Source organism: Impatiens glandulifera, chromosome 1, assembly GCF_907164915.1.
Source record: "Impatiens glandulifera chromosome 1, dImpGla2.1, whole genome shotgun sequence".
Lineage (NCBI taxonomy): Eukaryota > Viridiplantae > Streptophyta > Magnoliopsida > Ericales > Balsaminaceae > Impatiens > Impatiens glandulifera.
The window spans coordinates 30,943,472-30,959,251 of record NC_061862.1 but is presented as its reverse complement, the minus strand read 5'-3'; the positions used below and the strand labels follow the sequence as shown (position 1 = coordinate 30,959,251).

Genomic DNA, 15,780 nt, shown 5'->3' with positions numbered 1-15,780 from the left:
TTTGTTCAATAGTTGACCATTGGCGTGCAGCCCTTTAACACGTGATCAAACTAGTCTTTAGGGTGGTCCTCATGCTAACAGTTATGCCATACCTTAAAAGGCCCATAACCTCCTAAAAGTCAATTAAATTTATAACAAAACAAATAAACTCCATGATATTTATTTTTGTCTTAATAATAATATCTATGGTTTCATAATGGGTGGAACCCATTAGTTCTTTTCGGGCATAAGGATATCATTTCATTAAAAACGAACAAAAAAAAAAATGTTACTTGTCGACTCTCAAAAGCAAGTTAACTATAATGTCACATCTAGATTCGATAATTCAGAATAAACTAACTTGACCAAAAATGTAGCTTTAGAGAATCTAGCTTGACTGGCCTATCCTATATTAACCCAAAGCTACATTCAACCCTAAAATCATTCATCCATCCATCCATCAAAGATACACCGCCACCCTGCAATGTAATGGTGATGACCAATCAATTGTCTAGTTCAATGTAATTGCTCTAATCCAACTGCTTATCCTAACCAAAGAATTGACTCTTAAAAATTAAGATTAGAAAATCAAAAGAGAAAAATAAAATTAAATCTTTCAAATATACTATGTTCATAGTTGACAATGTTAGTAAACTTATTCTCTTATCATGTAGTGGACAATTGGAGAGAAACGAATAAAAGAACATTTCAAGAGAATTGTTTCGGCTTAGTGGACAATTGAAAGGAAAGGAATATAGGAAGATTTCAAGAAAACTGTTTTGGAGCCGAAAGAATCAAAAGATTTATACTTTGTATTTACTTTTATCAGAACTGTTTTGGAGCCGAAAGAATCAAAAGATTTATACTTTGTATTTACTTTTATCAGGCAACAAAGTTCGATTTAATTTTTTTTTTAATCTTATTGGTATTTAGCATTTATTTTCTTCTTATGTTATTTTGTGTTGGTTTATTTTCTCTCTTCCTACTCTGATTCTTTAAAAGCATCTTGCGTCAAACGGGTTAATCAAGAACTATAGTTCCAGGACAAACTTGCTTTGATCAGAATACAATGATACTACCAAAAACCATGGCCAAGTTCAACCCAAAATTAATCCATCCATCAGCATAAACAAGTTATGATTTCAAAATTCTTCTATTAAACAGGGATTTTAATAGAGTATGGAAAGAAAATTTCCATACTTTGTACATGCGATAAAAAGTTGCTTAAAAAGGGGCATTACAAACCAACACCTGTGCTCAATAGAAAGAGTTAAATAAGACTGATTCGAAAATTTATTGGTTTTATTTTCTCAAATGAATTTGGATCTAAATGGTACATTCTTTGCATGTCAAGGAAGGGAAGGAATATCCACTTTTTCATATGAAAAGAAACTAATCCTACCATGTTCCACATGACAAAACTTTACTGGAATCCCGTCACATTGTTTCTCAATGTCGCCAATTTCTCTTCTCGACGGAGGTTTATCACTGCACACACACACAGAAAAAGAAAAACATTGGTTCAATAATTCAACCGCAAAAAAAGCACGAAGGAGTAGAGGTAATGATGACTTACCTGGTTAGACATAGAATGAAACAGGGATTTCCAGGAGATGTCTTTCTAAACTTGCTATTAGGAGAGTAAACATCAAAAACAGGTCTTATTCCATCATTATTAATCTGCAATTTTTCAAATAATTCATCTATCTTCATGGAAGAAGAACCCAATAACTGGCTTTTAGTGCTCCAAAGAACTCCATGTCGCCCAACTATATAACCGAGAGATCTCAAATGCTTGTAAACCTCGTACGACTCAAAACAGCAACCATGTTTTCCTGATGCAAGTTTATTGTGTAAATCTCTTAATTGGACAACTTTATCACCATCATCATCATCAGTTAACAAATGTAATGCCCCTTCTTCAGCCAAATACCTACAATTGTTTAAACAATATGAAGAAATCAAAAAAAGAAGGATTAAAAAGAGGAGTTGACTGGAATGTATTATTATTAGTGTTAATAATAAATAACCCACAGAGTTTCTTCAATTGAGCAATATATCTTGCTATCTCGAACTACTCCAATAGTTCTCCATAGTTGACCTTTAATCTCCAGAATCTCTGACATTCCCATCTCATTGATCCAACGAGCCTTGGATAAATGTTTCCTATATTCAATTTCAAATGATTTTCCCATTATTAATCTCCTCATAACAAAAAGATCCCATTTTTTCTTCATCTTCACAAGAATTTACCTGAATTGAACCTTGGGTTTACTAAATGATGCAAGGTAACATTCTTCTCCTTCATCTTCTTCATTAACATCAACTACACTATCCGAATTATCGCTTTCCCAATCATCAAGCTCCATTGGTTTGTTCCAAACAATCAAATTTCTGAAGCCTAGAAAACATTGTAGTACAAAAGTCTATAAATTTCAAAGGAAACTTAAAAGGATATTTTTTGCATTTGCTCCATCGAAGAATACTACTACACTCACTAAGCAACAAGATAATACTATTTGGCCTTGAGGTTTGGGGGCTGCCCTAGAACCCCACCTTTTTTTCTTTAAATGTCATACAAATAAAGAGCAATTTAAATTCTTAAACAGGATATACAAACCGGGCCAATATACTTGAATTAGTCATAAAGATTATCACCTTCTCCCTTGCCACATTCATTTATAATAATATTATGTTCTTCTTCACTTGTTTCTTCTATCTCTAAGACTCGAAGGAAGAGAACCTTTGATATTTTGTTTCTTCACTAATAATGTTTATTTCTTAGGAATTAGCATACACATTTAACCTAATTCCTAATTCCTAAACTAAATGCTAACCTAACAGTTCAAATACACAGTGGGTATCAATTATACAGAAAAATAAAAGATTCAGTAATCAAACTACTGAGAATAACTTCCCGAAAAAACAATGATTTTTCTATAATGGCGCCTATGAAACTCGTTCGCAAATAGATCAAAATGATACTTGAGAGTAAAAACTGGTACCTGGATGAAGAATCGGTGATGAGGCTGTCCCGCAACTGTCTGGCTCAGGCGAGGCCGGGTCTGCGCCGTCTGCCGGAAGCTGGAGGAACTGAAGAAGACGGCCGGAAACTGGAGAAGACGGCCGGAGACGACGACTCAGATGAAGAAAGAAAAGAGAGAAAGAAAGAGGGGATGGGAAGGCCGTTGCTGGTTTGATATTAGGTTTTTAAGATTAGTTTTAGGTTATATATAAAAAAAATTAAAATTTAATAAAAGTAAATAAAAATATTTGATATTCATATTGATAAATTAAGAAATTTAATAATTAGAATGATAATTTTATAATAATAAAAAAACTCAAAATAACAAATATCAAACCATTCTTAAAAAATAGTCAAATTAGCTAAATAATATATAATATAATAATTAAGGTTTTACTTTTCTATAACGTTATTATTTTAACATGTCTTTTTAATAATAAGAATATTCAAAAGTAAGAAAGACAATAATAATATGATAAAAACTTGTCAGTTAACAAAATACAAAACAAATGTTTTAAACTGAACTTGTGAACAAGAAAAAGATGGAATAATTATCCCTTATACTTGGTTAGTTTAACTTCATTTCAAAATTTCCCTAAAAAGGATAAACATGTAATAAAGTAAGAACAAAATATGTTTATTCAAAGGTAACAAAGGCGATAATCAATGCTGCTGCTGTAGATTCTAACAAAAAAAAAATCCGATAGAAACGCCTTCTTGATGAAGCCGTTTAGGGTTGGTTTGTTTGTAGGCAAAAGAGGATATCGCCTGCTTAAGTATGAAACCGAAAAAACCTTTACTCCTTCCTGTCTACTTTTTTGTTTTTTTGCATTCACCACCTAGTATGTGGTTTTCTGTATGTAGCCTCCTGCCATCGTTGCCAGTCCGGACTTTTCCTATACTGAGGGGAACTGCAAAAATCGTTTCTAGAAGATCCTAAATCATTGCTCTCGTGTTTAGACTTTCTCAGTTGCTCCGAATGATCATATTCAGTACGCTGCAAGAGAAACGATGTTTGAGTAAACAGCAGAAAATTGTGATGCAAGAAAATGGTTAGGTCAAAAAAACGAAAGATCAATGCCTTTTGAGAATCAGAGAGTACTGCATATGCTTCTCCAACCACTTTAAAAAGTCTATCCGCATCAGTTTGGACTTCATTTGTAATTTCCTTCCAAAGTTTAGCATCATCCCCCCTTTCTGTTCTTGCAAGGAATTGACCAGCCTACAACAAAACATAAATTTAAACCCCAATAATAAGAAAATCACAATAAAAAGATATAACATTTCTGTTCTCGCAAGGAATTGACCAGATTTTCTAGTTTAATGAAATGAGCTTAACACTGATTAAAGTTTGTCTGAAATGTTAGGAAAAGTGGACAAAACCTTGTCTGGGTGATGTTTAAGTGCAGCTTTGTGGTATGCCTTCTTGATTTCAGATGATGTATCAGATTCTTTAACCCCCCTATGATGTATCAGATGCATAAATCAAACAGTCAGCCCAAAAACAAACAATACCATTACAAACCTAAAAATCAAGCACAAAGACGGTGACTTACAAGATTAGGTAATGGTCCAGAGATATTCCTTTTTTAGCCTTTAATTCCAGCGAGACAAGTCGGCGATGTGCTTGACGCAATTCTTTCCTACGATTGATTGTTTCGCCAGAGGCACTAGATTGATTAGTCTTATCTTTCAATTGCAATTCCAGAAAGGAAACGACTTTCCTCAAATCATTGGTTGCTTGCCCATAGTCCCTGATCATCTCATGCAAAGTAGCTCTTCTTGAAACTGCCTGCATGACAAACATAGGAATAAGATACCAACAGTAAGCATCCACATAATGATATCAAGTTCTAATCATCAGTTCTTTTCTTCTTTTTTGTTTTTGCATAAAAGAATTTAAACTTTGTATTAATAATGAAAATGATTCACAAAAATTTTATTGACAAGTTGAACATGCCCATTGGCCAGTTCTCATTTTCAAATGCAAAATATACATCATAAGTTTCATCCAAACTGTCATTTGTCAAAACACCTAATATTCTGCATTGCTAACAATGTGAATCGTTGATAACATTTCATCGGGATCTCATCCCCATTATTATTATTTTTCTTATTTTAATTGAAAATGGATTTGAAGATTCGAACCCATTATTTTGCTTACACGAGTCATTGTGCTCTATCAGAGCTAAATGAGTCTTCGGGATCTAATCCCCATTTGTCAATCAATTCCCCCTATCCCCCTTTTTCTTCATAATGGGATATAAACATGAAAAGAACAATGCTAAGAAAACTTTGAGCTTGAACCCGTAAGTGACTAAACCATATACATTAAACATCTCGTTTTACTAAGGTAACGAATGTATTACATATTCATCCAAATTGGAAGATATGGAAACCTCTATGCATAGTCAAACAATATTATACAATTGTATCTGCTGCAAGTAGTCAAAAATAAAACATTCCAGCAGAAAAGACTTCCATAAAACTATGATAAAGCCCATACAATGGATTATGCAACAAAAAGTAAAATGGAAACAATGTCTACTAAGATGTGCATTATAAGGACAAACCTTTAAATAATTCCCATCAAGAGCCATAGCCAGGCTGCAATCAGCAATTGCATCAATTATTTGATTAAGGGCTTGATAAGCAGCAGCACGATTACAGAAACAGATTGCTGCAAATGGACGTGATTCCATACTGCTTGATATAGCAGCAGAATAAAGCTCTACTGCTTCTCCAAGTCTTCCAGACTGAAATGCTTCATTCCCTGCATTCTATTGGAAATATAACAGAAAATAAAGGTCAAATAAAATTCAATCATTTATTAGTGACAGATAGAGACGCGGAAAAGTGACCATGTACAACTTCATATATGAAAGGTTAAAATCATCATTTACATTTTCATATATGTTTATCCTTCTCATACAAATGTTATTTCCATTAAATATCCAAGGATTGGGAATAAATGACATCCAGTACCCTAGTATGCATCTCACTATTAAAATTTTAAATTATAGAAATATGACCAAGCCACCAAGGTCCATGGAAAAGAGATAAATTTCATAAGCAATTGCACACAACTGGCTGCAAAAAGATGGAGAGGATAAGAAAGATGAATTTTAGAATATTTATATACACCTCTTCAAGCAGAACTGCATATACAAAATAATTTAGTTTAATTTTACAGAATATATTTAGAAATGTTATATGACTCCCTGGAAGATGTGAGCTAATGGTGCTTCTAGTTACTGGGACCTTATAATTAATGCTAAGAGGTATAAGAATTGACACCCTAAGGTGTTATCTCAAACTACATTCAGGAGATGCTTAAAGTAAGGGGAACCACTAGGCTTAAAATTAAATCAACTTAAATGCTTAAAGTACAGGGAATTAGAATTGGAGTTAGAATTATAATTCCTATGTTTAGAATATTCATAAAATTGTAAAGAGATTTGTTTGATTTTCTTCTTCTTTTCTCTTACTTAATTTAAGACTTCAAATTTCAAATCCAATTCCTTATTTTAAGTCCTTAAACAAACAACATAACTGAAATTTATCCCTACAATTCTAATGCCAATTCACCTCCAACCAAACACCCTGAATGTTTCAAGACTTTATTTACTGATGTAAACTAACATCTAATCTTCAAATTTCTGTTGGAACGTGCATAGAAAATCGGGAATCAAAATTCAATTTAAGGAAGGAGGGGGGAGAAAAGAAACATTTAGAAGAAGAAGAAGAGAACCTTATAGCAAATAGAAGATTCTTAATCAATAATCAACAAACCATTACACATATTAAGGTTACTTATTTATGCTACAAAATAATAACTGAAAATAATCACTAATTACTAAGTAACTAGTCACTGCTCTTTAATAATAACACTAATAATATTACTATTTAATATATATTTATGTACGGCCATTTACCTTGCGATGAAGAAGTTCGTGTAAAGTGGCTACCAATGGATTCACTGACTCGGAAATGCCACTGCATCAAGGAGAAAACTTAGACTTCATGAGCAGAATAAGAAAGCTTACATGATAACTTAATGTTTAGGAGTCTGTAATACCTATCTTTACTACATCTCAATAAGCCATTCTGCTCAAGCACATCAAGAGCCAATTCAAGCTTTCCCATGTGAAAATGACACTTGGAGATTAGGATCCACCTCCATATGATCACATCATCCATATTTTCAGAGTCATCCTTGGAATGTATAGCAGTAAAGTTCCTCCCAGCAAAATCAATTGTGCTTTCACAAAGTTGAACTACTTCTTCATACCTCCGCAGCTGTTATATACCCGAATTACAAGACTTAGTTATAAAGTCATCATAATCATTAGAAAATAGCTAAGAATATACAAGACAAACCATGAAAAGAGCTTCTCCCTTCATTTTTAGTAGCTTCTCAGAGTGAGCAGACACTGATAATGCCTGAGAAATCATTTCAAAAGCACTGACAGCAGAATTTGGGTACCTAGGTCGCAAAAGTTCAGCAGATGAATCTGTCCATTCTAGCACTTTCTGCATTTGAACATTTTAATATTGCAAAGATTAAATCCACAATTAAAGTAGAGAAGAAAAACAAAGAGTATAGTTAGTGTCAACCAGAATTAAGTAACCATGGTAAACAGTGTAGAGACTAAGCAACTTTATTACCAGTAGTGATAAGTCACAAAACCTATCATACCATTACAATGATAGTAGATTAGATTTATGGGTTGGGCATACCAAAGCCTTGTTAGATAAAGTTTTTTTAATTTAAACCAAATACCCTTAATCATCAATCAAATCATTCAAATCCACTTTTATAACATTTTAAGTACTAAAATACCCTTCTTTATTGTTTATAACATTTTAAAGTTTAAATACAAAGGATATTTTAGTCATTTAAACTAAATAACCCCAAATAATCCACTTTTATCAAGGTTTATTAAAAAATATCAGATTATTAAAAAAACTACATAAATCAAGCTCCAAATATATTTTTGGATGATATACCCATATTTTTAACCCAATCAAAACACCTCATTCACTCTCAGGAAGTGCAAACTAGTATGTAATTAATCTAAGAAGACACTCTGGATGAAACCACTATGACCATAAACTTGACACCAATTTAAAAAGAATAATCTTCAATCAAAATCTAGGGTGCAACTGTCTTATTCACATAAACATACTACACCATAACAAACTTGTAGGACATTCTAACCAAAGGAAACAAATTATTCTTTATTTTTTTTCAGCTAACTTCCATCAAGATAATTAGTACCACATTTATGATGAACCACTTGACGAAATTCAGAAAGGATGGTCAAACTGACAGATAACTACAATAAAGTCTTACATTAGGAAACTTCAGAACTATGAAGCATGCAAATGAGAACCCAGTGAAGTGGTGGTACCTGAGCCTTCTGAAGACCATTAGCAGCATCTATGATTAATCGCCTATCCAAACAGACATTCTTTCCAGATTCCAAACAGCTTTCGAATAATTTCATGGCATCCTTAACTTCCCCCAGAGCAAGATGGCAACTGTCAAACAAACTCTATGAATATAAATACTTTGATAAGCCAAAGAATATGACTAAATATACACAAATATGAACTTAAAGACCCATATATTAAGACACTGAGCCCTTTTCCATACACTTCGAACAGGACAATATATTATATCATGCGATCGAAGCCGAGTTGATAAAGGATATAGTAATAAAAAAGAATATCCACACGTAATATAAGGACAAGATCATCATATTTTATAATAGATGGTTCAAAAGAAGAGGTAAATAAAGTTGACTAATCCGAAAGGAAGACAGGTAATAACTTTGCAAGCTTAGTATAAAGTTTATTTCATATGAAAATATGGCCCTATAACAAACAAAAAACACTGGTCAAAAGAAGAACAGCACAATTCACAGAATAAAAGGACCATCCCGGAGGTAAAAACATATGTTACTGGGTTATTTACCCCTAAAGAACATGATAGATCATATAAAAATATTATTCTTCCTAAAAACTGTTCCATTAATCAAAATTAAGGACAAATGAAGAGTTATAAATTACACATACAAATATTGGAAGATACAAGAGAAGGCTCACTTTGCAGCACGAATTTGAGCTTTGAGAAAGTGAGGATCGAATTCAGTTGCAATTTTGCAGTCCTCTAAAGCCTCTCTCAGTCTATTAAGAGACATTCGTGTCGCAGCACGGTTGCTGTAACACAGAACAAGAAGTTCACAGCAATATCCTCTTGCCTTGGATGGAGGAACAGAATTAATACCATTGGTGTAGAACTCCTCTGCTCTAGACATATGACCTGCTCCATATGCTTGATTTCCCCTTTCAAAAGAAAATGTGTTCTTAAAGATGAACAAGTAAGAACACCAAAAAATATATGAATAACTTAAAACTGTCTTATGAAAACCATGCTTCTAGTCATGTTAACATAATGTAGGGTACAGATATGGTAACTTTGTTACCTAATCAAGCAATCAAGGAACCAGTTTTTAAAGAAAACCACCATGATGGCAAATCTAGAAATAGATAAAGGATACCTGATACGCCATTTTTCACATGCTGCTTGAATTTCTGCATCAGGTCCCTTTCTGACATGCACACTCTCTTCTATTCTCGTACTACTGCCACCACGACTATCTTTAGCACCATCTTTCTTCTGGGCTTGTGGCTTCATTGAGGCAGGGTTGTCTTGGGCAACAGCTGGAGGGAACAAAATACATTTTTCACCAGTGTCATCCATGCTGGAAACAGAAGGTTGTCCTATCCCCTTATATTTTGCACTATTCCCAACTTTGGCCCTATATTTCTTCAGAACTCGTGGATTTTGTGAGCCAAAGTTATCATCAGTGAATACAGAAAATGCATTTTTCTGTTTGTCAAAATCTTGCACACTTGAAGTAAAAGAGTGTTGTCGTCTATGCTTATCTTTTTCATTTGTAATGTCAGGATTCACATCAGTTTTGGTGATAAAAGGATCACTCTTAATGCTTTCGGTTTCAGAACCAATAAAAGGATCCTGAACAGAAGTAGTTTCTGATAAAATAGAGGAATGGTGCCTGGGAACTTCCTCATAGGTCTTATGGCACTCCTGTTCATTTTTCTTAATATTAGCATCAACTGCAGTCGCTAAATCTGCATCTTTTGAATGCTTAGAAACAGTTGACGTAAATGTTGAAGGCGAGAACTGTACTGAGGAAGAAGTCATGTTGATTGTGTGAATTGGAGTAGAATGTTGCTTACCACTGTAACCTCTCAAACCATTTTTCCTCCGTGTACGAATCTTTCTTGCAGGACCACCAAGTTCTGTACATGGTGCAGAGAACATAAAACTTTTACCCAGAAAATAGAACTGCTCTTGACATTCACCTTCTTTTATCTTTGCATTTGAATCATCAGAAGTGATGTTGTCATTGACAACCTTCTCTTCAGACTTTGCATGCATAGGATTCATAGTATTCTCAGAGAAAGAGGCACAATTGTCAGAACGATATGGAGAATAATCCATAGGTGAACCACAGGGATAAGAATTTGGTGATTGTGAACCTTGGTTTGACACATTATTGTGAACTGGATCAGCCTGCATAAAACCCTTTCTATTCTTCTTATATCCTCGGCCCTTGTCCGATCTAAATTTTGCATTTCCCCTGGTTTTATCTAGACCTGGACAATAGTTCAGATTGAAAGTGGAAGATCCATTTGGATTTGGTTTCCCAAAGTCAATGGATGATGTCAGTCCAGACAACAGACTTGTGAAGTTGGACTGATCATTGTTCTTAACTCCTCTTGAGCAAGAAGATCCAGGATTATGCCCTTCCTTTGATATGGAGCTCCTAGTAGTTTGCTCCAACTTTGAATCATTTTGCATTTGAAACTGAGATCCATCAGAACCTTTACTGTAACTAGCTTGAAAAATAAATGGCTTGGTGGAGACACTAACAAATGGTTCACTCGTGCTACTTGAGCTTGGACATGAACCAGCCTTTTGTACATCATCTACGCTGAGTTTCTTCATATCATGGGAGAGATTGTACAGTGAGCTTGATCCAAACACAAAACCATGTCCATTACCTATGTGAGGATCTAAGTTAACAGCATAAGCCTGAGAAGACCCAGTGCAATTTCCAGAGCTATGGTTTGGCTTGTTTATGTTATTGATATGACTGTTATGACCCAATGTAGATTTTGGCACAGCGCTGCTCTCATCAGTAAAAGCAGAACCAAATTTCGAGCTCTGAACCCCATTCTTAATGTTGATACCAAATCCACATTGGTGCAAATGCAAATTTGGTCCTGCATCCAATTCACAAGATTCAGATTTCACTTCACTTCCGCTGCATTGACTTTGTTTAGAACCCTGTGACCTGGAACTCTTGCCGTCACCAAAAACATATCCCCAGTTTTCAGATGTATTGATCTCCTGCTTGTGCAGTTTTTTCTCATTTGCATATGATGTTCTCAGTTCCAACTTTTCACCTGCATCCACTTTAATCTTGTCATTTTGTAGTCTCATCCCAAATTCAGAATCCAATGAGGAGTTACTGTTTTTAGATTTAACTCCTGAATCTCCATCATTAAAATATACTCTCTCGTCCAAAGTACTTCTACCAGTACCAAAGACAGATTTAGATTTCTGGAAAGATTCATTTGCATTCATTTGCAATCCACCTCCATTAGATTTGTTATGCTCCATATTCACGTTTCGAGATTCACTGAATTTATTAGCACCAAAAACAAAACCTACATTTCGGGAATCTGATTCCCCATTCATTCCCATTTCTCTCACACTTCCATCAACTTGATTTTTGAAGTTCAGGTTAGACATTGACTTACTGTTAATCTGAGTAGATTGTCCTGCACTTCCACTGTATTCTTTACAGTTGGAATTGCGATGAGAGCTCCAGTTTTCCTTACTAGCACCAAACACAAAAGCCACATCACTAACATTGCCAAACTTGACATCGTTAGTCGATGAACCATTCTCCTTGGAATCATTGGATACAAAAAACGATGAATCAGACTTTGGTAGATGAAAACCTAGTCCTCTGCCGGACTTCAACGATCTCAGCCTGGAACGATTGGAAGCCAAGGAAATGCCAGGCTTCTTGGGATTTATTCTGGGAGCTGATGATGCTGAAGATAATCCAGGATCAAAGCAGTCTCCACTTCTGTTGTCAAAACTCCATTTTGCAGCAGCCACTGGATGAATCTGCGATGACGCCGCCTCCACTGTACTGAAATGAAAATGATTACTAGGGTTAGGGTTTTGTGAAGTAGCCGATGTCTGCTTGCATGATGCTGCTTCTTTAGTCGAAGTGAATGGCTTCTGGAAATCTACGGCTGCGGGAAACATCAGCCGTGACGGCTAACCAGGACCTCTATCGCCGGCTAGAAAATATAACGATTCACACACTCTCTCTACCCCTTCCCCTGGTTATGGTTAGGGTTTGCTTTCCGATTCTTCTCAAATGAATTGAAGTTTAATAAGCTTCTAAGAGAAGAGAGAGAATCAAAGTGGTGAGAACTGAAAAGGAAAGAAAATTGAAAACGATGAAACGTCTACCCGCGAGGTTATAAATTTATTTGTTTTTCAAATCTATGTGAGGCTATCAAATGGAAAGAAATATAAATAAATAAAAACACCCTTAACTTATTATAAGATATATAATAAGGATACAATTTATAAATTTCTTTTTAATAAACAAAACTTTTAAATATGAAAGTGAACCATGTTAATGATTTTTTTTAATAGGTCTACATATTGTTTTAATAACATAACTTTTATAATTATTAAAATAATTATATACAATTATAAATAATTTAACGATTTTACTCTCTATATTACATTTAAGTTTAGAAATTTATTCTCTCAAATTAATTTGGGAGTCTAATAAAATTTGTTTAAAAAATAATTATATGGATGTTAATGACGTGAAAACTTATTTATTAAAATTATTATACATAGATTTCTTATATTTTTATTATTATATTATATTCATTATTTCACATCTTGTATAAGGTCTACAAATGAGTCAATTTGCTCGTGAGACACTCACGAGTTGCTCTATCAAAGCTCGATTTGAGCTTGGCTTTGAACGAGTTCGAGTCGAGCTCAAGCCGACTTGTTTAATATTCGAGTCGAGCTCAAGCTCATATAATATTTGTTCGATGACTTGTCATATAATATTTGTTCGATGACTTGTTGAGCTTTTTCAAGCCTCAAAATATATAATATATATTTTTATTTATTTAATATTAAAACTCAAAATTCAAATAATATTTTTTTCGTTTCTTTTTTTCTCTTCAAAGCTCATATGTAGGCCCACAATCCCTAAAATAAAACCTTAATTCCTAACCTATCTACGGACTCTTCATCTAACCTAATCTTCTTCGTCTAATCTACGTACCTCTTCTTCAATTCCTTTCGTTCTTCCTTCATTTTTCATTCTTCACTATTTATTTCACTCACTCTTCACCATTTCTTTCACTCTTCATCTTTTCTTTATTAATTTTACATCATTTCTTTAGTTCTTAATCTCTTCTTCTTTAGTCTTCATAATTTCTTCTATTCTTTATCTATTCATTTTCTTCTTTTTCAGTCTTCACATAGATGTTTTAAGTAATTAAAATTTATTTTCACTTTTACAATAACTAGTTTTTGCTCAACAAAGAAAGAAAATACTATTTTATTGGTTAACTCATTAGTAAGGTAAGTCTTGCTCATCCTTTTGTATGTATTAAGAGAAACTTATGCTTATATATTTTTTCATGTATTAAGAGAAACTTATGCTTCTATTATTTTATATATGGGATGGTGAATATATAGAATAACATTTTTTAATGGTAAAAAAAGACTAAAGAGATAAAAAAAAAAGTTTAATAAATTATATATAATAAAATATATTATATATAATATTGAAAGAGATAAAAAAAAGTTAATTTATTATAGAAAGATATAAAAATAATTAATATATTATTTATAATAAAATTATATTATATATAATATTGAAAAGAGATAAAAATAGGTTAATATATTATATACTTTTACTCTATAAAATATATTAACATTTTTTTATCTCTTTTAATATTATATATAATATGAGTAATGATAGGAGGAGCGAAAAATTTGTAGCGAATGGGCAGCGAACGTGGAGTGCTGATTAGACATGCTGACTCATTATTTATTTATTTCTCTTTTATATTTATTAATAATATTCTCTCTTCTTATTAATTACATTTTCTCCCCTCTCTCTTAAATAAGACGCATTCAATAAAAATATTCATTTTTTATTATTAAAAAACACTTAATAATTTATCTCTTTAATTTTTATTATTATAAATATTCTTTTTTTTAAATTATTGTAAATGTCACTATAAACACGCATTTTAATTATTTTTCTCTCTCAATAATTTATTTTCTTTTATTTATTGAAAAATATAAATTTTATTTTCAATAATAAAAATGACTCAAATTAAAATAAATAATAATTAATTGTGTTATATTTAATTAAAAATATTTACTTGAGTTAATTTACTATTTTATATTAATAAATTACCAAATCTAATTAAAAAGTGGTAATAGAGTATCTCGTTCGAAAAATATATTACAACCGAGACCTTATACTAAGACGAATTGTAAAGCCAAAATTAATGTTATTGTTCAAGATGATAAAACTTTTGAGATCACTTCTGTACACCTTCAACACAATCATAATTTGAGCCCTGGAAAATCAAGACATTTTAGATGTAATAAAATGCTCGATTCAACTACAAAGAGAAAATTGGAGTTAAATGATCAAGCTGGAATAACTTTAAGTGAAAGTTTTCAATCCTTTGTAGTTGAGGCTGGAGGTTATGATAATCTACCATTTGATGAAAGAAGTTGTAGAAATTATATTTCAGAAGCTAGAAGATTGAGGTTAGAGGATGGAGATGCTGAAGCATTGAGTAATTATTTTTGTCGAATGCAAAGTAGGAACTCAAACTTCTTCAATGTGCTTGATTTAGATGGTGAATCTCGAATTAAAAATGTTTTTTGGGCGGATGCTAGATCAAGAGCTACATATGATTATTTTTCTGATGTCATTACATTTGATACAACCTATTTGACCAATAGTTATGACATGCCATTTGCTCCATTTGTTGGGGTGAATCATCATGGTCAATCTATTTTACTTGGATGTGGATTATTATCTAGTGAAAATACAGAATCATTCATATGGTTATTCAAATCTTGGTTGACGTGTATGCTTGGACGTGCTCCAAAAGTTATAATTACGGACCAATGTCGCGCAATGGCAATTGCAATTGAAGAGGTATTTCCGAATTCTCAACATCGTTTATGTCTTTGGCATATAATGAAAAAAATTCCAGCTAAATTAGGTAGTCATTCTCAGTATAAAATGATAAAGAAACAATTGAATACCATTGTGTATAACTCCCTTATAGTTGATGAATGTGATGAGAATTGGCAGAAAATGACTAAGGAGTTTAACTTGGACAATAATATTTGGTTGATATCTCTGCATGAAGAACGTAATAAATGGATGCTTGTATATGTCAAAGATAAATTTTGGGCAGGTATGTCCACATCTCAGAGAAGTGAAAGTATGAATGCATTTTTTGATGACTATGTGCATTCTAAAACATCATTAAAGCAATTTGTTGAGCAATATGATAATGTTTTGAAGAGTAAGATTGAAAATGAAAAAAATTGGATTTCATTTCTTTCAATTCAATCATGCCCGTAA

The 15,780-nt window shown here is 32.9% G+C and overlaps 3 protein-coding genes across 3 annotated transcripts; 1 reads left to right on the top strand and 2 right to left on the bottom strand.

The window, feature by feature from the left end:
- Positions 1-1,099: 1,099 nt before the first annotated feature.
- On the bottom strand, positions 1,100-3,168 carry LOC124921137. Its single transcript, XM_047461753.1, has 5 exons — positions 2,985-3,168; positions 2,233-2,380; positions 2,014-2,145; positions 1,556-1,912; positions 1,100-1,467 (listed from the first exon to the last, which is right to left on the bottom strand). Exons 2-5 carry the CDS (start codon positions 2,346-2,348, stop codon positions 1,329-1,331), a joined length of 744 nt encoding a protein of 247 aa, XP_047317709.1. The 5' UTR covers positions 2,349-2,380; positions 2,985-3,168; the 3' UTR covers positions 1,100-1,328.
- Positions 3,169-3,478: 310 nt separating this feature from the next.
- Positions 3,479-12,577, bottom strand: LOC124921546. The gene is made up of 11 exons (XM_047462220.1): positions 9,571-12,577; positions 9,116-9,355; positions 8,419-8,548; positions 7,385-7,537; positions 7,083-7,303; positions 6,940-7,000; positions 5,578-5,784; positions 4,561-4,796; positions 4,388-4,466; positions 4,086-4,226; positions 3,479-4,001 (listed from the first exon to the last, which is right to left on the bottom strand). Exons 1-11 carry the CDS (start codon positions 12,381-12,383, stop codon positions 3,837-3,839), a joined length of 4,446 nt encoding a protein of 1,481 aa, XP_047318176.1. The 5' UTR covers positions 12,384-12,577; the 3' UTR covers positions 3,479-3,836.
- Positions 12,578-14,784: 2,207 nt separating this feature from the next.
- LOC124923506 (protein FAR-RED IMPAIRED RESPONSE 1-like) lies at positions 14,785-15,780 on the top strand. The gene has a single exon (XM_047463567.1). It carries the CDS (start codon positions 14,785-14,787, stop codon positions 15,778-15,780), a length of 996 nt encoding a protein of 331 aa, XP_047319523.1.

Excerpts from the sequence above, each read along its gene's own strand:
- LOC124921137 (XM_047461753.1), bottom strand. The coding sequence starts at position 2,348 with ATGGAGCTTGATGATTGGGAAAGCGATAATTCGGATAGTGTAGTTGAT. Across the intron at positions 2,146-2,232 it reads AAACCCAAGGTTCAATTCAG|GAAACATTTATCCAAGGCTC; the intron begins GTAAATTCTTGT and ends AATTGAATATAG. Across the intron at positions 1,913-2,013 it reads TGCTCAATTGAAGAAACTCT|GTATTTGGCTGAAGAAGGGG; the intron begins GTGGGTTATTTA and ends AAACAATTGTAG.
- LOC124921546 (XM_047462220.1), bottom strand. The coding sequence starts at position 12,383 with ATGTTTCCCGCAGCCGTAGATTTCCAGAAGCCATTCACTTCGACTAAA. Across the intron at positions 4,467-4,560 it reads CTGGACCATTACCTAATCTT|GGGGGTTAAAGAATCTGATA; the intron begins GTAAGTCACCGT and ends GATACATCATAG. Across the intron at positions 4,227-4,387 it reads TTAAACATCACCCAGACAAG|GCTGGTCAATTCCTTGCAAG; the intron begins GTTTTGTCCACT and ends GTTTTGTTGTAG.
- LOC124923506 (XM_047463567.1), top strand. The coding sequence starts at position 14,785 with ATGCTCGATTCAACTACAAAGAGAAAATTGGAGTTAAATGATCAAGCT.